General features: G+C 33.5%; 2 protein-coding genes across 3 annotated transcripts in view; one reads left to right on the top strand and one right to left on the bottom strand.

Moving 5' to 3' along the window:
• Window positions 1-22,013, bottom strand: part of LOC115442780 (adenylosuccinate lyase) — a 36,964-nt gene extending 14,951 nt beyond the window's left edge. The window contains 1 exon segment of the mRNA XM_030167931.2: window positions 21,729-22,013. Coding sequence (XP_030023791.2) covers window positions 21,729-21,896 — 168 coding nt within the window. The 5' untranslated portion in view covers window positions 21,897-22,013.
• Window positions 293-17,864, top strand: LOC115442782. 2 transcript variants are annotated; one of them, XM_030167935.2, is made up of 5 exons: window positions 293-797; window positions 11,124-11,291; window positions 13,081-13,186; window positions 15,737-15,868; window positions 16,612-17,864. In XM_030167935.2, the coding sequence occupies exons 2-5, from the start codon at window positions 11,163-11,165 to the stop codon at window positions 16,755-16,757; spliced, it is 513 nt and encodes a 170-aa protein (XP_030023795.2). In that variant the 5' UTR covers window positions 293-797; window positions 11,124-11,162; the 3' UTR covers window positions 16,758-17,864. The 2 variants fall into 2 exon arrangements, with proteins under 2 accessions (XP_030023795.2, XP_037293890.1); XM_037437993.1 differs by lacking the exon at window positions 293-797 and adding an exon at window positions 8,133-8,353.
• Window positions 22,014-22,660: the final 647 nt, after the last annotated feature.

The raw sequence follows: 22,660 nt of genomic DNA, 5'->3' as shown, positions 1-22,660 counted from the left end.
AGAAAACACAATGAACAATCGTATAAAAATGACAGATTCGAAATTCAAATGTAATATTTTTTTATAATTAAGTGTAACAGTATTTATGGCCAGACTAAGTATATGCCGTTCTTAATTATTATGCAAATCGTCATCGTGGGAAGACTTTAATTTTGCTGGTCGAAAACTATGATCCGGCGGAAGCTGGTCCCACGGGTCAATGGGAGTGTCAAATTGGTCAGTCAGGGGTTAATTGTGGCTGCCGTGCGAGTTACCGTGAGTTCTGACTCACTAGTGTGGCGGCGGTCTTAGGAGTGCTTGTTCGCGAAATTTGTCGACAACTTTTGGGAAAATATTTTAAAAGTTATTGAGTGGTCTCTTAGCTGAGATTTCATATTTTCTCGTAACTTTATGTCGTAAATTATTGTAAGATCTTAATACGCTGTTTAGAAAAAAGTACACTTCACAACTACGTTGTTAGCGAAAATTACAAAAAAAAAAAACAGTTTAAAACTGACATAACGAGGTTTAGTTCACCGAGCCATTTTGAATTACGACTAATTTTGGTCACTGGTTGTCGGCGATAATTTAAAAAAATAACAAAATAATTCCTGGCTGATTATTTCGAAATAATTATCACGCTAAGAAAAAAAGTAACACGATTCCTGGCTGGTTGTTGTCACGCGAAGAAAAAAAGAAGAAATAAACCGAAGGTGGATTGTATCTATTGGAACTTATTGACAATATCGCCGAGTTCGAAGGAATTCCTGTGCGAACTGGACGTGGAAGCCGACAAAATTGCTCCGTTAACGGATAACGTAAGTGTGTTTTGATCACGTATCGCTCATGGTGTTAATAACAAATGAGGTTTGCTTATCTCCTGTCTAGACGACGTTTGTATCTTTACATATAATGATATTGTTGGAGGCCGGTGTCTGTACATTTTAGGTATAGACGAAAAACTAATATGAGACTTTATTCGAGTAATAGGAGCCAAAACAAGTTTTTGGACTTTTTGTCTGTATGTTTGCACATGTATCACGCAAAAACTATTAAATGAAATTGAATGCGGTTTTCACCAATACATCGCTCGCAGTGTAACTTAAAATATAGAGTCCATTTAATCTCTGGATTTCTTTTCGCATGGGCAGGGCCGCGAGCAAAAGCTTTATTATATATAAAACAATGCCGTTTGGAATAATTCGCCAGTAACTAGTAATCAATGAAAAAGATATCTTTACACATTTATATTAAGGCTTCATATTAAGAATTGATTTTATTCTAATAACCGCAATAACACGAATGATTTAAATTAAACTGTTTGAATCAATGTGCTCTAGTGTTATCCTTCGGTGGATTTGTATTTCCTGGACAGGTTAGAGGATAATATTGCGTAAATACGTACAAACAAGTCTTACGTGTAGCAAGAAACCACTGAACAAACATCACGCGCAATAGACTCTCCTACTAGAGTTGGAAATTATTGATATTGACGTCAAAACAAAGGGCGTTTTCAGTCTAAAGTATAGAAATGCACTATACTGCCATGCAGCTATGCAAAAATGTATAATTGTAAAATGTAGGTAGATATTATAACTTTGCCTTTTTGGATGACCAACACCTTATTCCGTGACCAAAGACTTTGTAGCCTTCGAAATGTTGGGAAAAGATTATTTATTAATATAAAAACCGTGATAAAATCCGCAAAATAGTTTTATTTCAATGTATAACATTCGCGTTAACTTAAGAAATCATTAGCAATGCAGTATATAATAGGTTTAGTTGACGTTATCGATCCTTAAATTATTTATTATAATACTAGCTTGAAAACTATTTTGCCGGTATAAAAGTCGCGCTATATATTATTCTGGGACAAAAAGTAGCCTAATTCCTTACCAAAGTCTCAAACTGTCTCGGTACCAAGTTTTATCGAATTCCATTCGGTAGTTTCGGAGTTTATATTGTTCAAACATACAAATAGATTGGGAGGACTTGTTATATAATACGTAAGGACAATGAGGTTATTAATGAATAGACGTGGTAGCAAGCAATTAATACCACAAAAATATTTTCCTAAAATATCCATAAAATGACCTAACTTATTTTATTTAAATCACACTTAAATCGAAGTTAAAATTTTTAAAGTGTTCAACTCTCGCATCAAAATACAGGAGTGTCACGCATTACCCGCGTCATCGCATTTGTTCTATGGCGCATTGTGATACACCCACTAACTATATTTGCACGAACTGCAAGTAAAATACAACTTAGTGTAACCCGTATTACGTGCACTTAAGGGTGAAAATACGTACGACGTGCTCGAGTCAAAAACGTGCAGTTGTAACACTGTTTGTTCTGCCATTCGTAAAACGTGGACTCTATGGGGTCACGATTTGATGGATTTGTATTTTGTACGTGACGACTTTATTCAATGTGGCATATTGCACTGCAGAAAGGGTTTTATTTTAAATAACATAGTAAACTCTTCCCCCCTTATTCATAGATGTTATTCATCTAAGGACGGAGCATTGCTGTGATAATAAGTCTGTTTCTCAGTTTTGTTTATCTGACGGCTTGCTGTTTGTTCAGCTTTATTTATCTGACAGCCAACTAGATTCAAGTTGTATCTCAATATTAGCCAATCATAACAGCCCTATGTCTACGCACTGCGAAGGCTGCCATGGCGTCAGCACTGAGAAACAGACTTGTTATCACAGCTTTACTCCGTTCGTAGATAAAAAAAGTCTATGAATAAGGGGGTCCATGTATACTTGGCCATTTTGAATCTGCGTTAGTTAATGAAACCAAAAAGGTTTCTTCTTGAAAACGATAAATTAATAAAATGCATTTTTCTTATTTAAAAAAGAAAATAAGTAAAAATGTAACAACCGTAGAAAATAGGATACATGCTTACGCGGAATAGTTACTTCAAGTGCTTTTTTGGTGTGAGGATAGACTTTTTTTTTTGGTTTCAATGACGGGACGAGCTTACCTCGCCTGATGGTAAGCGATAAGACCGCCCACAAACAGTGGAAACACCATACAATACATTAAATTGCAAATAATTGTTTGGTATTCCACTGCGATCGCCATCCTGAGGCATGAGATATTAAGTCTTACTATGTCCAGTAGTTACAAACCTGTCCTTCAAACCGGAACACAACAGTGTCTACCCAGGCGGACTCTCACATATGAGAGACCTACCACCAGTAAAACACTGCTCGCATTTCTAGATAATATGTATTATAATGTTTGTCTAAAAGAATTGACAATCCTATATGTCAACCCAGTTCCGGCGCTAACTGTACTGTTGTACACGCGCGTAACGGAACGTGCGTGCGCGTGCGCGTGCACGTGCGCGTCCGCACTCCGCGTCAAGTGCGAAGGGCCCGTAATTAGCAACGAGGTCTCTTGGACCCTTAATTCATTGTCTGCCAGGCCTCATTTCCGGTTTCATTGAAGGACAAGGTATTATGTGGACCATCTTCGTAGTCACTGCGCGGAGTCTACGAAACGTCGGGAGAAAATTAAAATATAAAAATCGCGATAAAATCCGAAAAATAATTTAATTTTAAATTCTAAGATTAGCGTAATCGCAAGAAATCAGTTTGCAATATTTTTAAGTTTTAGAAAAAATAAAACTACTTTCAATGTAACTAATATTAATAATGTAAGTAATCCATATAAACCATCTGAAAATATGTATTTCTTTAAACAATACGTGGCAGTGTGTTTTTAAAACATACGGGTCAAAAGAGTTCATACTACAGATACGAACCTCGTTCTACCATAGAGCGCCAATCTTTTAGAGGCAACGCAACGACCGCTGTTAATTGTTCCAACAAAATAAAATCTATAAAATAGATAAATTAGTAAGTAGTTTTGTATTTAAAAATTGTAGTCTATGGATATTATATTTCAATAATATTATTCATGACATATTAATAATTCAATAATATTAATAATGAAAGAAAAAATATATGTAAGTACTTATTTTTTTTACTTTGTAAACCTGTGATGATGTACAGTCTAAGAAAGTAAGCGCAAAAAGTATTATATTAATATCAGGGCAAGTTTGCCTTACTTTTACACAATTTTGGTGAGAATAAGAAAAACAAACCGTACCTACATAATTTGTCTAAAGACTTTATCAACTTTGAACACTCATTTGGATATCAAACACGGGAATAAGTTGTTGACCGAAGAAAATCCTGCATTATAGTTGATTTTATATGGGACATTCTGTCTGCTAGCAAATAGGTCAACCCAACAACCTCAGTAAACGCACCCCGTAGTAAGAACTTTGGCGCCAAACCGGCGTCATGGCGGCGCGTCTCCATGCCGGCTTGGCGGCACGCGTGGATCAATTTAACAGCTAGTGTCCCGGCTAATGTTGCCAGTTTGTGGAAATTCAACTCAAATTAGGTTTTTATTCAATGCGGTGAGGGGAATCTGGAGTGATAGAATTTTTGCATGGAAAAATAATCAGCATGCAATTTTCAGAGCAAAACATAAGTGTTATTACACTAACATGTATATTACATATTATAACAATACTATATACAATGTAGTGACTGCAATATTATTTTTAGGTAAATTCAACGATAGAAAATCTGGCAGCTTTTTTGGTGGCAAACCTTTTTTCTAAAACCTATTTTTGGAGGTATCGTTACCAAATTTAATGGTTTTTCAAAGAGATTATCTGGCGGCACTGTTCACTGCCATCGTCACGGGATTCTACTTAGATAACATGTTTTTCCAAAACCGTTGCATTCTCTAATAGAATTTAAGTTTAAATGTCCTGGCGTTTTAATTTTATGTCCTTTGTCTCTCAACGGAATTTAGAGAATGCATTTAAAATTCTTTGGTTATGTTATGCTCTTAGAGTCAAGCACTTATTCTGATATCTTGTTTATATTAGTATCGGGCTTTCTTTGTGTTATACCTACCTTCTTGATCTATCGTAAGCTCGTAGTATTTATATATGACTTAAAAATCTATCGTCACGATTGCTTTTTTAAACATTCGAAATTCAAAAAGTTAACGTAGCATAATTCCTTCTAAAAAAATTAGAGGTTTATAAAGGTAAACACTGGTCGTAGCAGTCATAACAGATATTCTACGTTTCCATTACCAAGTTATTAACATTTAAACCGGATTTTAAATTTCGAACGTGGTGCATTGAAACGGGAACAATGGTCCATACCGTCGATGCAGCGGGGAGCATAAACACGCATTGTTACGTCGAAACACGCGTACTGGCCGCCGATTCCGAATAAATTTATGAGTATATTTTATTTTACTGTTTATAAATTCAATAATTCTTGGTAAAATATTGGGAGCATGTTGGACGTGTGTATTATATATTTACATAAGCATACAATGTTAAAGATTTATGTACATTTTATAATAAAGAATGTATTAAAAAGTTAGAATGTCAAGATGAAATTGCGTGACTACCAGAAGCGTATTATGTTTCGATTGTCTTTAAGTAACGAATAAAATATATCTGTAATCCTAAAGATATTATTATTTTATACGTATTTCTCCTTTACTTCGTGTACCCTGTTCATTTGAAAATATTGGTAGAGACTCCACTGCCATCTTTGAACAACTAGTACGATACAACAAATCTACTCTTAATCTACTGTACAATCTAGTAAAACCTTTATTTAAATCCAGCCACATGATTATTTTGAAAACCGAAGACTGAAGTCCGCCATATTGATTACATGTCACAAATATTTGTAATTCGCAAGCTGAATGTATTTCTTTCATCCCGACATTAGACAGTCGGGGAAACCTTGGGGAAAGGTAATGTGTAACTTTTAGTGATTTCCCTCATTGTTGTTCTCGCAGTCCTCTACGTGACTACAAACTTGCCATTCATCTATATTAATCATCCTATTTTGTCCCATAAAAACAATGTATTTTTCCCTTAACCCACAACCAGTAATGAATGACGAATTAAATGACACATGTTTTACAATTAATTATGCCGATGTTCAGACGTGACACGTTACATTGACGTCTGAAATACAGGAAAATTGTGCGTATATACTGGGTTAAAGTTTAAGTGAGACGTTATTGTTTACAGGTAATTTATGAATGAAACTATAGAGGTACCTAATGTAACTGCAAAGTCACATTGGACTCGAAAAGCTACTCAGATTATTCGAACACAAATTTTGGATATTTTTTTTTTATTTACAGCTTACTTGTTCTACAAAAGACGTGGCGACATAAAAATTATTCCTGTTATTTTAAAGAAATATGACCAGGTGTTTTACGGAATTAATTCTCTAAAAAAAGAAAACTAATTGAAATGAAACTATTTACGGATGGTCCGCCTAGTCACGTTGAAGGCTGCAAAGTCTTCAAAATGTTGGGAGACAATAATAATTTAAATTATTAATTTTATTTCAATGTCTAACATTCGCGTAAACATAAGAAATCATTATTTCTACTTGATAATTCACCTCAGTTTTACATGTAATTCATATTTTATTTCTTTTAATGGTAATGTATCGATTAACAAAACCAATTCGGTGTATCATTGCGCGTACGCATGCACACGAGGCGAGTTATGCGCTGCCTTCTAGACCGGAAAACTCTAGAAAGTGGCTTTTCAATTTTCGAATAGCTACATAATAACGATTCGAATGTGCGCGTGCGTCCGCCGACTAAATCAATGTAGTTATTGTGAATTGTGATTTGTGATATTGTCACATCCAAATCTGTAAATTTTGTTAGTTAGCTAAATCATGATGCTGTGTTGCTACGGAGCATGTCTTGTGATGAAATGTAGTAAACTATTTTTTTGTTTAAAGATGTTCATTATTTCTAATCTGTCATATTGGTAAAACTGATGCGACATAAGTAAATTATGTTGCTACAAATATTTCACGTTATTTATTTATTTAGCATTTCATATACAAATGCATATAGGCAGATTTAATGACGTAGGTATTCTCTATCAACCTTATGGTGGTGCAGAGATAATCATGGTAGGTGCAGGTGGAATCATGTTACCAATTTGTTACCGCATAGTGTATACCTACCATATAGCTAGGGATAATAATAAAATAATATATTATATGTAACGGTGAAGGAAAACATCATGAGGAAACCTGCACATCTGAGAAGTTCTCTATAGGAATTTCGAAGGTGTCTGAAGTCTACCAATCCGCACTAGGCCAGCGTGGTGGACTAAAGCCTAATCCCTCTCAGTAGTAGAGGAGGCCCGTGCTCAGCAGTGGGCAAGTATATAATACAGGGCTGATATTATTATTATATTATATGTCGCAACATTATTATTTTGTACGAAAGGAAACGATAATGGGATATCAGCTAACCACACAAAGAATCATGCGCCATTAAAGCATAGTTATATAGTTACGTATGGAAACGTATGGTTATTTTTTTTGGTTAAATATGTTAATATCTGCCTCTAACATTATTACATATTAAAAACATTTGGTTACACTTACTGAGGTGTAAGAGGTAACAAAAACTTTCACACAAAGTATAACAGTTTAAATATAACAGTTTATTCTGTTATGCAGATATGTATTTCCAAAAATATGTAATGGGCCGACACGAAAAAGATACTTTTCTTTTATGTATTGGTCTATCTATAACCACAAGGGAAGGGATGCAATACGGCTATATCACAAATGTATCCGAATGAAACATATCATAACGTACAATAACGATGTCATAATTCGTATTGATAGCAGATTAAAGTCAAAATAAATCACTCAGTGAGCGTTTGAAGGGAATTGTACTAGTTCTATAATAAGAACGATTATGTTTTTTTTTAAACATGGCTGTTACATGCCCGCGAAAATAGAGCGTTGTATTGAAGTATTCACTATAATTACATTTTATTATATAATGATTGTGTTCATGCAATTATTGTAATGAAAATATTTTTATTTTCTACTCTGTAAGTTGGGCGACAAGAAAGGGGCATGAAATTAAGATAGCTGAATAATGTAATAAATGAATGAAAACTATTTATTTATGCCCTATGTGGTCCGTACTACATCGGTTGTACGGCGCACGTCCATAACAATGTGAGCCCCCGCGTCCCCCTCAGCGAGTACCACAAAAATCCCCCTGCAAGGGAAGATACGTGGACAGCCACAGATCATCGGTTTGTTTTCAAATGAGACATAGAGGAACGCCGTTCGCATCGCTGTCATAGTCGTACCGCGGACAACGCCGAAAGCGCTCGTGCACACAGCGAGCTTCGCAAACCCATCGCGAAATCGAACGCGCCCCCAATTTTAAATTTCATAGTGCAAGTGATTTTGAAAATAGAACGAGTTGACGACCAGTGTTAATCGACTAATTACATCTTACTACTTTGGTAAGAATTAATTTTTTATACTATATTTTTTTAACTCCATTCAAAACTTTTTAATTTAAATTTGACATTGGAAAAATAAATAATTAATTAACAATAAATTTATAAGTTCTATATATTTTGCATTACGGTAATTTTTTTAAATTTTCATTTAAAAATAAATAGCAATATATTAATTACTGGTAGGTTTAATTACTCAAGTACGAAGCGCCGATGTTCCGTAACCGCGCACTGACGCGTTAAGTTAACTTTTATATGGATCGCAGAATAGTATTACTTAAGTTATTAGGTACGTACTGGAAATCAAATAAATACACATATTTAAAATACGGACATAATGGCTAATTAATTATAACTATATTTACTTAATAAAATTTATTTATGACAAATGATTTATACACAATACTACGCATGTAAGATTTAAATCAAAGAAAATAATGTACGTTGTCAAATATACATTTGCATTTGGAATATTTAGATTTGAAACCTCGTTAACGAGCACAAACCATAGAGATTATGTAGAGACCGATAAATGGGATATATATCCCATTCGTCCTGGCCTTTCCCTCGTCCAATGTGAGAACGAAACTCTATTTTAACGCATTTTACAGATCCATATAAGACATTTTTAAAATAATTATAATAATAATTAAAAATAGAGTTTCGTTCAACTATTTTTGCCTCACAAACATGTAACTAATTTATTTTTTTGTAACTTTGCGTAGATATACTGTTTTTACGATATTTTTTTTTGTAAGCTTGTTCTCACGTCTCATCCCACATAATAATTAAACCATTGTATTTTTTTACAGTTAAACTAAAATTTTAAACATATAAGTACCGTAAATTGCTAGCTTTAACTTCGTATTTCAATAAAACATAGAAACGATCATATGTTGATTTTATGTAGTGTTAAGTACATGTCACTATAAACAAAAATTGTATCGTAAGCCAAAATCTTAGTTCTCCTGAAAACTTATTTCTACCTTAATCAAAACTGCGTTGGGTATATTTGTTTTGTTGTAGGACTCTACTACGCTGTCGATTTATACATTAATATTTCGAATTTATGTATCATTGTTTATAAATTGCGGCATTATTTTGAAATGGCCTAATAATCTCTGACTAACTCTGATATCATCAAACAGACAGCACGAACAGGCCGACAAAGCAAAACAATAAGACTTTTCACTACAAAACCGTAATATTTGTAAGAACTAACAATTTTCAATTATTAAGCAATGTGAATGAATGATTTACGAATGAATGCTTAACAATGTAGTCACAAATTACAACACATTTCTTTGCAATATTTAAGTAATCGAGCGACAATAACAAAATAACTGTCGTTTTTCACAAAAATGAGTTTTTACGTGATGGTTTGCTAAATAAATATTTCAGCTAAAAAATGTATATGTAAAAACAATTATAGCGAATATAATTATTTCATTTCATTTATTTTTCCCACGAATTCTCTTAACCACAGACAATCTTTATTCTACAACTGATTGCTAACTGGCCATAAATATTCTTTATTTTCCCGCGGAAATAAAAAAAAACTTCCAAATTTCTACGGCCAGTTAACGCTACAATCATTGTGTTAAAAAACTTGTAAATGATTGGAAAGTGCGCACGCACCGCGTTACGATCCAACGATTGGCATTCGCTTTGCTTATGATTAATGTATTGAAGTTCTTCTGTAACATTCTTTGTTTCACGACACGCTTCGCTTTTACTTGGAATTGCAGACAATGGGATGGGCTCAGGAAAGTCTAGGAAAGACAGGTGTAGTACTGAAATAAAGAGTCAGGATAAAAACTGAATTGAATCAAGGAAAAAGGGTATCTTCAGCTTATTACCAATCGTATCCATAATTTCGGTCGGTTACAAGGTCTCAGTCAGTCGAATCAGGATAGAAGATTCTAGACGCGAGTGACGTGATTCTATGTCTATACGTCAGACTAATTTAGCCACAATCAATCTTTTATCGATTTTCTTGCAAAGAAGATGGGCGTGGAATATTCTTTGTATAGTTTTGACTGATTTAGTCTCGTACAATAGTCGGCTCGGTGTTTCGCTTCAGATGAATGAAATTATAATCCATAAAATGTTGATATTCGGATAAATAGTTTGTAATTGTATTAGAGAAAGACATACCTATGAGTTAAAGAATAAAGTTTACACTTGAAAATGTTATCTATTGCTTATTACAAGCAAATAATAGTCATGACGAGAAAGTTCTAGAAGACAATATTGACCAATAAATCTTAGATAGGCCAAAAAACTTTGTACTTGCGGCGTAGGTATGAATAATATTTATAACAAGTTTTTACCTCAAAATGACACAGATCCCAGAGCAGTCACGCAACATAACAGCGTAATTACTGAATACACAGTAATTATAGACGGCACTATAAACTGGTTAGAATTTGAGTTATTAAAAGTAAATATTACTATCCGTGTAAATATTGGGACGGCGATTACAAATACCTGGCATGCTTGTGTGCTTAGTGAATACCGAAGATAGAGTAAGAAATGTTTGCGACGCCGATCCGGTTGATATTTGTTAAATTTAGGAGAAGTACAAGCTAATTACGCAGCAGTATTGTTACAATATAACTACTAATTGCTCTCGCTTGAATCTAAAAATTAAAACCTATTAGTTGTTAATTTAAATGGGATATTAATATTAATAAGACCAAATTGGTAGATCTTTACGACCACTTATATCACGTATACCGCCTCAATGACTTCATTAGCATTTTTGACCCAGGTTTCGGAGTACGGGGGCGGGGCACGAGTGGTGTGGGCCATGTCGGCGGGCGACCGGGAGGCGGAGGCGCAGGCCAAGAAGAGCGATGAGACGAGCAGCAACAGGGACAATCGCGCCGCCGCCGCGCTGAAGCAGTACTGGTGTCTCGGGCTCAGGGTGATTGAGCTGGTAAGTACACCTAAGGATTTAAATAGTTTCATCCACGAAGACGCGCCCCGCTTCGTTCCCTAATCGCTTACAGTGTACGTGAGCAGCATGAGAACACGCACACTACGATGGCTAGCGTCGAGGTTTAGGTTTGGATTAGTTCCCTTACCCGCGAATCCCCGCAACAATTCTGCTAAAAATGGAAACACGCATCTTCGTGGATGAAATGACGTACACATTACGTTTATTTATATTTTGAAGAGGAAAAAGGTTGAAACGTTTGCGGATTAGTGGAGCTTTGATTCTCATACAGTCCGAGAACTGCGAAATAGTTATATTGGGGTTATGGTTCTATTGGCTAAAATTACCAAAGACCGAAGTCCGAAACTATTAAATAAGAAGTTTAATATGGTACACAAATTTGAGTTGAATTTTTTTATTTTATTAAGAAAATTCATTATAAAATGCACCTTGTATCAGCTTATTTTCATTCCGTCAGAGGGCCGCAATAAAGACTGGAGCTTACATATTTCTGGAGTCCAAAAGCACATTTTGATTTCCTAAACCGTCGATCAAATTTAACAAACAAAGAACCAATGATTCGACGTTTTATCTTCCACAGTCTCAACTCAAATTGTCACAAATGCACGACAAAATCAATAGCGAAACGGAATGGGCCAGGTGCAAACGATTTGCATGTAACGGTGGGAACTAAACCACCGGCTCGATAATATTCTTGCCCTTGAATCTTATATCTTCCTTATACCACGCTGTTAATTATACAGCCTTTGTTATTCTTAGCGCGTTTGACACACATCAGTTATGTTGGCTACGTGATGCAATGTGATAAACCTCAAGGAAACAAACGCAATCCTGTGGAATTAGATGTAAACAAACAAATGAATGTTTATGATTTGTGTAGATTTTATATAAAGAAGAAATAGTTTAGAATAATTATGTACTATGAAAGCTCTTGGTGTATCGCTACCAATTCTAAGACACTTGTAAATAGTGGAATATGATTCGTGATTACAGTTGAAAGCTGTTACATAAAGCGACAATTTCGTTAATTTCATTTCATCAACACGCAATTTATTTTACACGAAAACAGGCTTTAACTTTGGCTTATTATCGAGTTTAGTTTTCTCCACGTCTTTAACTTGCTATTTCTTAACTTATCAAAGGCCAAGTCCATGTAAAGATGCTGCATCATATACGTCAATAAATCTGACCATAAGCTCTCGAGTGAAAGTGAAAATTGCATTGACAGTTAAGAAAACACTTGCGGCGTCACTAACCGAAAGAAATTATGTGTTTATATCCACTTTCACTTGTTCCACTGTTGTTTTATTTTAAACAGTATTTCATGGTTGTTTGCGATTTTGTAAAACTTTTCCAAACGTTGTTACATGAAACGACTCGTGCTTAGAATTGAAATCTTATTACCTTAAATAAACTATTGACTGTAAGTTTGCGTTTCTCTCTTTTCCATTTCTATTTGAACTGACAACCGTAAGGAATCATGATGTATGTAAGGGATAGCAAACCAGTGGCACTAGCCAGTGGTAGCACTCGACATAATAATACGACAAGCCAACAATTTGAGAATCTATGCTAGAAAAGTTTTTCTCAACTATAAAAAAGAAAAATGCTCGCCAGAAAAACCGCAATTCTTATTGGCGCGATACAGGCTCGTATTTTTTCATAAATAACAACACGTTGACCAATAAATGTTCGCGATCTCTGTATTGTCTACTGACAGGTAACTAGCAAGACCGCGAGGACTATAACTAAACTTTGTTGTACACAGATCATTGCCATCATCGCCATCGGGCTGATCGTGAACCCGCTGTACTCCCAGCATGTGGTGCAGTCCGACCTCCGACACATCGCCCTCATCTACTCGGCATACTCCAGTAAGTAACTAAGTTTAATTTAGTACCTTAGTGGTTTTAAATTTTGCAAGTCCTTACAAATAAAGACGCAATGTAAAGTTGATACTGTCATTTTTTTATTAGTAGTTGTCAATTGCAGTCGATTTCATCCGAAGAAAAGTTAAAGAATTATAAATGACAAATGGGACAAGTCCACAGATCATTGAACACGTAATACATATTACAAATCCTATTAAATAGAGTATTTATTGTTTTATAGACACATAATTAAGAAGAATGGAAGCATTACATTAATATTTGAAATTGGATTATGTTCTAAATTTGAAATTCGACTTGATATTAATTTTAAGCGTTTCTAGTGTAGCGAGCATCTCGTTAGACCTTTACGAAACATGGACATTATCGCATAATTATGAATCTGACGAACCTTGATTTGTATTTCCCGACAGCAAGCACGTACTCTAACAAAGCAGTTACACGACCTTATAGTTTTTCATCAAAATCCTTTAAAATGTTTGTTTCTACAATAAAAACCGTGACCCTATTGCTACAGTGTTGGTAATCTTTCAATTTGTCCCTCGCTTCATGGCCGATCGATTAGCGAATTGATATAGAACACACCAGTGGGTGTTGCAGCAATTGTTAAAGCTTCATCACTATTAGTTTAGAAATGACGTTTTCTAAACCGTTTGTTTTGGGTTTCGTTTCGTGTAATTTTCTCTGTAATTATAGATGATCGGCGCCTTTATCTTTCGATAGAAGCGATATTTTTTTTATAGCTTTGAACGACGAGACGTGCTTGCCGTTCGCCTGATGGTAAGCGATAGGAATGCCCATAAACAGTAGAAACACCATCCAACACCTTGAATTACAAAGTATTGTACCGCGCTCGCCATCATGAGACATAAGTCTCATTATGTCCAGTAGTTAAACTAGCTACAATATCTTTCAAACCGGAACACAACAGTGAATACACACTGCTGCTTGGCGGCAGAAATAGACATTGCGGTAGTACCTATCCAGGCGGACCTAACATTTGAGAGACCTACCACCAGTTTTTTATAACAGCTATTGGCTACTATAGCCAATAGCTGTTAGAAAAAATATAAAACATATAAGTAGGTTGGAAGGCATACTTAATCAGTAGATATAAGACATGTTTTGACAGAGGAAATTGGCATAATTTACGATTATTATATTTGTAGGTACCGCGGAGTAATTTAAAGTTAAGTAGTTTTTTCAACTGTAGGCCTACTCTCAAAAGAATGGCAGTAAAAACACGTGTAAAAACTACGTTGTAATAAGGTGTTTCAGTACATGTTTTTTGTCGAAGACTAGTGCCATGACTTAACATTACAACTAAAGTGATTAGTTCCTCAGTTCCTTGACCTCTTTTCTAATTAGATTTTAATTAACTGATTTTTTTATGGATCATCTATTTTATAGTGTTCTTATAATGTGATTTTATTTTAAGTTTGCGTATTTTAAGGTTGAGTGCAGTTAATGGTCGTATTAAACACTTTAATGAAAAATAAAACCGTACGTTATACTCTTTAGCCAAACAAACTTATAACCTCTGGCGTTCCGTACATTTATTGTGTTCGACTCATCTGTACTGCAATCCGTGCACCTGACTTCAATGCTTATAAATATTTATCTCTATGTTATTTCAAAACATGAATTCTTTAATTAATTGAGAATGCTGTAGTCTAGCAAATGAGCATTTATACAAAGATTATATAACATAGAATATCGAAACTTGAAACATAGTCAGTCATTCATCTCCATAATCAATTTTCACTCATAGTCAGGCGGAAAATGAGTTCCATTGAACCGTGTGCGAAAGCGAAGACTGCAAAGTGCGGTAATGTCCACAATGGATGATTAGCTTCCTACATTACATTATGCGGATTAGTGTCGATGACCCCTGTGCGATTGCATATAATAGTTTTTGAAAGCAGCGTTAATAATGCAATTACGTTGATGCAACTTGAATTGTAATATTTTGGTATTAAGGATGTTGCAATTGATTTCTTAAACATTCCTTAAAATTAAAAAGTTTTGAAGAGCTATTTAAATAGTGTAACAAATTAATTAACTGTTCGATTAATTGTTCTGCCTAGCGTCCTTGCTTTCAAACGTCATAAATTATCTAGGTTATTAAATCGAGATTTTTTTTTGGTTTTGGTATATACTTACCCCCTATATTCATGGACGTTATTTATTTAAGGACAGGGCATTGCTGTGATAACAAGTTTGTTTCTCAGCTTTGTTTATCTGACAGCCAATTAGATTCAAGTTATATCTCAATATTAGCCAATCACAACGGCCCTATGTCTTCACACTGCGAAGGCTGCCATGCCAGCACTGAGAAACAAACTTGCTATCACAGCAATGCTCCGTCCTTAGATAAAATAAAGTCTATGTATAAGGGGGTTAATGTATATTATGTATGTATGATGCAGTTGCATAACTTGAGAGGGCAACAGCCGATATTGCACTTAAGAGTATTATTGTGTTGGATCTATATGGCCCTATATCTCGTGTTAAACTGATCATTGCCGTTTCCAGGCTTCATTATCATCACGGGAGTGCTGATCGTGGCGCGGCTTTTTGGCGAATCAGCTGGATGGCGCACCTCTATGGGTTTCTCGATCTTAGGCGCCATTATGTTCACCGCCGCGGCTGCTGTTATATTTTATGGTGAGTTTTTTTTTTTTTAATTTTATAAGTAGGTTTTGCTTATAAAGCATTTTTTGAATTCACGTAGGTACTTAGTAGGTATTTTATTTTTTAAATCAACGTAATCTTATTGGTAACTTTAATGTGTAAAACTATTTCAACAGATTGATTATTTAAATTTAACTTTTTTGATCAGTTGATTGAACGCTTTGCTTTTCTTTATCGCGTATGTAAAGATCTTTAATGTTAACATCAATCATTAAGGAAACAACAATAAAAATGGAGTCGTTTTATGAGTGATAAAAGTAAACCCTATGAACATTAGAAATCGAATATAATACGTACATTTTATTCTTATTATAATAATTTAATTAGCATTCAAACGGTATCTCTGAACTGACTAGGATGTATAAGGAAAGTGGCGTGGTGCGTTCAATTAAAAATAACACGTTTCGTCTATGGGGAACCGTGTTATAGCTTCCGCCTGTTTTCTAATGCTGTCATTTATTACTGTTATTACTTACACTTTAAGTTTTATTATATTAAATAGTACTTTGTTTTAAAACTTAACAAATATCACTTTATGGATTGCACATTATGTTATTGGAACGCACTGTATAATCCAAAATGTTAAAACACTTGTGTCCCAATTACTTGTATCCAATTTTACATTGACGTCCGCCTGTGAATTATATTTTTTCAACAACCTATGTTTTAAATTCGGAACTCTATATTCTATTAAAATTTATACGTTTTTTTTTCAGACTGGCACCGATCCTACTACGCGAACTTGCGTCCGAACAAACAAGCATACGACCTTCTCATATCTTCTGGAGTGTTTGCGGTCATCGAAGTGGCAGTATTTATCATCCACGCCTTCCTTACTTTCAGAAAAGAAGCCGATTATTAAGCAAAGCAAGTACCATGCAAAACACTCACCGATTTTTTTCTTTTTTATTTTTTTTTATTCCCTATTCATTGACGTTTAATACCATCCAGAGTAATTCATTCCGACATTTTTCTTAAAATATAAACTTTGTACGTAATCGAAGAAGACATAGGTTAAGTATTTCATTTTCATTTAGGTAATTGTCTATTATGTTAATAAAGTAGTACGTAAGTTTTTTTACTATTGTATTACTAATGCTTTTGTATGTATATTTGAAAGAGTTGTCCACTTGTGTAGCTATAATATGTAAAATTAAGATGGTGCCCTACGTAGTAGCTAGATTTAAAAATGGAACGCAGCTATTATTTTGTACACTCTGTGGCAACTATATTTCGTTTAATTGTTTATGGCAACTGTATAAGAGCAGCTATTTTGCGAACGACAAAATTCAAGGCGGCACATTAAGGCAGCTTTACCTAAATTGGTAGCTATTTTTACTAATAAAATTATAAGATTTGTAAAGTCTAATGATTGAATATTCGTGATGATTTCGCAGCTATTGTTCGTTATTGTTATAAGGCAGCTATATAATTTTTGAGCAGTCATGGTGTTGCTACAAAAAGCAGCTATTTTTGCGAAATAAAGCATGTGGTTTCTATATGCAATATTCTAACACATGATTTGGCAGCTATATTTTTGTTGTAAGGCAACTATTTATTACTTTTGTATTTAAAATACATCTTTTATACAAGCAGCTATTTTTAGTTAATTAACTTATTCGTGTGATCTTTAAATTAATTATTATGGTAATTACCGCGTGATTCGGTAGCAAATTTTTTAAGCAGCTATTTATTATATCTTGAGCATTCTAGGCAGCTTTTGCAAGTCAAGTTGATAGAAGCAGATACTTCGCGTTAATAATCACGTGGTTTCTAAATTGCATAAAGCAGCGTATGATGCAGCATTTTTATTAGAGCAGCTATTATTTTTTTATATCTACGACAGCTTTTCATAACTTGGAAGAAAAAGCAGCTATTTTTAACCGATTCATTTAATCCATAAATTTAATATTTGAGTACATGATGACATGGCAGCTATATTTTTACGCCCTTATTCATAGACGTTTTTTAATCTAAGGACGGAGCAAAGCTGTGATTACAACAGTCTGTTTCTCAGTGCTGATGGCATGGCAGCCTTCGCAGTGCGTAGCCATAGAGCCGTAAGCACTGAGAAACAGGTTATCACAGCTTTACTCCGTCTTTAGATAAAAAAACGTCTATGAATAAGGGGGTTAATCTATGGTAGCTATTTATTTTGGATAACTTATAGTTTCGTGAAGCAGCTTTTTATGACTATTTCGATTCAATTAAAGAAAATGGTAGTTAAAATATCAAATTGTAAGTGAATTAATGTTTGGGCAGTCTATTTACGGCAGTTACAATTTATTTTGTAAGGCAACTATTTTAAAATTTTGAAGGCTTTCTTTAAAAACTTCGATTATATTAATATTTAAATAGTAAAAGATTTCGATTTAACGTTAAATGCATCTTGAGCCAATAAATGATGATTCAGAATTTTATATGACATCCTAAAGCAGCTATTTACTCATGGCAACACTTTTCGTGCAGCAGATATTTTTTATTTCAAAACATTTAAATTTCTATATGGCCGCAAGTGCAAGTGCTTTTTTTTTTTAAATAAGTGCTAAGGTTTTCTAAACAATACAGTTTTCTATGTGTAGGGACTGCGTAGATTATAAGAAAATAGTAATAGTATAAAAAATAAAATGCAAACATTTTAATCTAATAAGCTTTGTTAAAAATGTTGTCATTATTTTGAAAGTAAATTATTTTCGTTTTCGGTTAAAACGTAAGCTTTCTAAATGCTTATAAGTAATTAATATGTAAAACAGTAAAACAAAATCTAAATATTTTGTTTACACATAAATGTTAACTGGTAATCTATACAGTCGACCAAAAATTAAAGAGCGAAGACAAAATATCATATTATTTTAAAAATAATAATTAAATATAAGGACTACTCGTAGTGGATTTAACGAAGCGAAACCACCGTTATCTTGTCTATGGTTGTGTGAGAGAGAAATAAGAAAACCGACATGGTACGTAATCACTTATTCCGCTACCAGTATTTAAAGGCGACTTACTAATCATCGTAATATTTATAATCGATTATAGTATTCTACCTACAATATCTCAGTTCAGCCTAACGGCAGTATTGTAACCAATATTTAGGCCTTATGTTTGCCTTTGCCTTTGAACTGACTATATATTTAAAAACGAGACCACAAAGATCTTTAACTCTTATATTACAAAGCACTTATCGATTAAAGATGATTAGAAAGGAAGCCATGTATTATTATCTTTTAATGTTATTTTTTCTTTGATTTAGGCTTTAATATTTTAAATAGGATAAACCAAAGCAGTAATCAGTATCCGTCCAGTGGTAGTTAGGTTTCTTTTGTAAACTATATTTTCTCAACTACACTGTCATGATCTGATTAATTTTCAATTTTCGCTTAAATTAATTGTCTTGATTTATTCTTTAGTTATTATAGTGTTAAGTTTTGTCATTGTCATTCATTTTACGCATATTTTAACAATATTCATTTTTTTTTATAATGTTCAAGTTAACTTTAAATGCAAAAAGAAAATTGGTAAAACCTATAAAAAAAAAACAAATTGATAAAAAAGGAAATAAATTTATTGTTATGCCGATCGTGTCTGTTCGATTTATAAATTTTTGACATAAGAAAAACGTGGTTAGATTTATTTAGGCTTATCATCATTAATATCATCATCATTGTTTAAGTTTATGTTTAGATATAAATGTGTGTTTAAGATGTATACGTTAAGAAAATTTTATTATTAAGGTTTGTAAATAAAATTAATGTAGCCTATTTATCCGGCGCTAATGTTACCTTATTTATGCAAAAATAAAAGGTACTCGCGTCAATTTCATATAATATTAATGTAAATCATGATTTATGTTTGTGTATCCGTTATAACTTGTAACAGCATATTAATAAATAAAGGTGATTTAAAATTTCATTGTTTTATTTACTCCTATAAAAAATATAATAAACCGGTGGATGCATCCACTCCAGATGCAACCCTAGTGCTGACGACGATCCTCAGATATGAGGGACCGGCCAGAAAGAGAGAGAGAGAGGTAATAAAAAAATCAAAACGTCCGTCTTTATAATACCTATTCATTATTATTAGTAAAAAATAAAAATCGGATTATATGCATTTGCATATATGTATAAGACGCTATTAATATCGTTATTACTTATTTCAGTATTTTTTCATACATAGAGCAAATTTCAATAATAAAATGTGTAGACGTACTGAAAAAAATGTTTACCAAAGTAGCACCATTCTCAATCCATTACTTACTGGAAGCGTCAGTGGAAAATTAAATGCCCTTTAAAATAAATATCTCGGTCTGAAAAGATTCACATGTTAATCCATTTGTTCACCACACCTGATGAACTCTTCTTGAGGAGGCAGCTGCTGAAATAGCTCTAAATTGCAAATGCTGTCCAGTCACTTCACCAAGAGAGTTCATTTTCAGCTTACAAATTAATATTAAAAGAATTTATTTTTTCCGCTTCAGAAAATCTAGATTAAAAGTAAGTTAATGTCTCCATAAGAATTAGGTACAATTGATTATTATGAAAATAAAAATAAATTATAATAGTAACCAGTATTTCGATAGTGCATATTTCGGTATTGTGATACTGCATATAATCCAATGTCCAAAGATAAATGAACGGGGTTAGCGTAAAAAGGTAAGTCTCAAATAATAGAACAGTAATGTGCGTATTTGGGCGTGACGGCATTGATTATACCATTACAAGCGCAAGAAAGGAATGGTAAGATATGCTCGCTACACAATAAACATCCACACGTGACCACGTAGCATGTTTTGTAAATTTTTACTGATTTTTAAGGTTTCATATCTCAAAATGAAAAAATCCTTATAGGATCACTTTGCTGTCCGTCCGTCCGTCTGTCTGTCAAGACCCTTTTTCTCAGGAACGCGTAGAGATATTAAATTGAAATTCATATCAATTACTTAGGTCTATAATACCTTTAAGCTGTACCAAAATCAAACTTATACGCCAACGCAATCAAAAGATATGGCCGTGTATGCTGCAAATTTTCGAAACTCGTAAGGGAATCAAGGGAATCAAGTTTTGTATAAGGCTGTATTATAATATTCCTACTGTTGAATAATATAACTAACAATGTGACTACGTGAAATACATATAAAACTACCTTTGTTAACCTTATCTAAGGAGCTTTTTTTAAGTAAAGAAAAAGCTTGTTACGTACTATTTGGTTGCACTTCTCTTTTTGCTCTCGCAAAATGTATGCTTACTGATTTTAAGAAAACAAAATCAATAGTTTCTTTTCATAAATTGATGATGCATAATATTATGTCGTTTTTATGCATATTTAAAGCATTCACATCACACATCTATAATATATACATGCATATTTCGTGCTTTGTTGCATATTAGTAATCCAGTCTCTGGTCATCCGTGTATCCAATGGTATTAATTAATAATGGCCCAGAATATATTGGCAAAATTATTACCTATATATTGGCATAATTATACCTACAAAAAAAATTGAAGATAAACTTTTAATCCCATGTTTCACTCCAATTATAAAGACAATATTAAAATTTCTATTTATCAATATTGAGTAAATAAATATTATATTAATCTGTTTGGCAATTTCGATATTTATAAGATCGTGTGTCTACAGTTTACACTATGTACATCTATGGCAACGTGCATGCGATGTAATGATTGAAACATTGATTTTTGATATTACACCGAATTCGGCTAAATGTTTGCCGACTATGTACATGAGTCATAAAATAATAACCTTAAAAATGTTTTCTTTTAGTATGTACAAGGTTTTCTAGTGATAAGTTTATTGGTTTTAGAAATAAACTTACCTTTTCTGCTTTTGCCAAGTAAATCCAAAGCTTGCGCCATGTAGAAAACTTCTTCTGATCACTGAAATTGTATTGCATTTCTTTGGAGGCATATCTTGTGCTTAGCGGCGACCGATAGTTGCAATATTCGGAATTTTGTATTTCAACGGGGGCATCTATTGAAAACATTTTGTCAGAAGTGCAATATTAAGTATTTGTGGACACGTCTTTTATGGTAAACAAGTGACGGATAACTGAACATAACCCTAGACGATCTCACATTCAAGGTTGGTCAACGCGGGAGACTCAAATTTCTGATAACGAAGGTTATCGATTGTTTGCTGGCAACATGTTTTCTGACGTAATATAATATTACTCCTTACGAAACCGAATCGGACTGCGGGCTCTTTTGGTGTCAGCATAGATTGACCAATTATTGTGAGCTCAAATATAAAAAAGTCTTATTATATTAACTTTGTACTTGTACTTACTTCCACTTGTTCGTTAAAAAAGAGTAAGAAATTTTAGTTTTTAAAAATACTATTAATTCTTGGAATGATATTTGCTGATAATCATCGCCATCACACTCAAAGGAGTAAGCTGCGAAATAAATACCTACTTAGCTTTAAATTAAATGTTCACTGATCTATTCTGCCTCACGACATACGTAGTGCATTTACCATTAATAATTTTTGTATATTTATATTGTCGTTTTTAAACTAAAGAATTAAAAAAAAAATGCGCAAAGAAGCTGCCTAATCCAGTCATCAAAATTTGAGGATTTATGAGTAGGCATTACTATAGCAAAATGGGGAATCAGTCTGAAACAATATACTTATCTAATATGCAATACAAACAAATTATGTTAAAAGATAATAATTGTTATTTATATCAGACACCCCACAGACCACTAGATAATGATGAAATAATATGACATCTTATAATTTAAATAT

This window comes from Manduca sexta, chromosome 12 (genome assembly GCF_014839805.1).
Source record: "Manduca sexta isolate Smith_Timp_Sample1 chromosome 12, JHU_Msex_v1.0, whole genome shotgun sequence".
Classification (NCBI taxonomy): domain Eukaryota; kingdom Metazoa; phylum Arthropoda; class Insecta; order Lepidoptera; family Sphingidae; genus Manduca; species Manduca sexta.
Note: the sequence above shows the minus strand (reverse complement) of the source record. Positions and strands in the feature narration are given on the sequence as shown.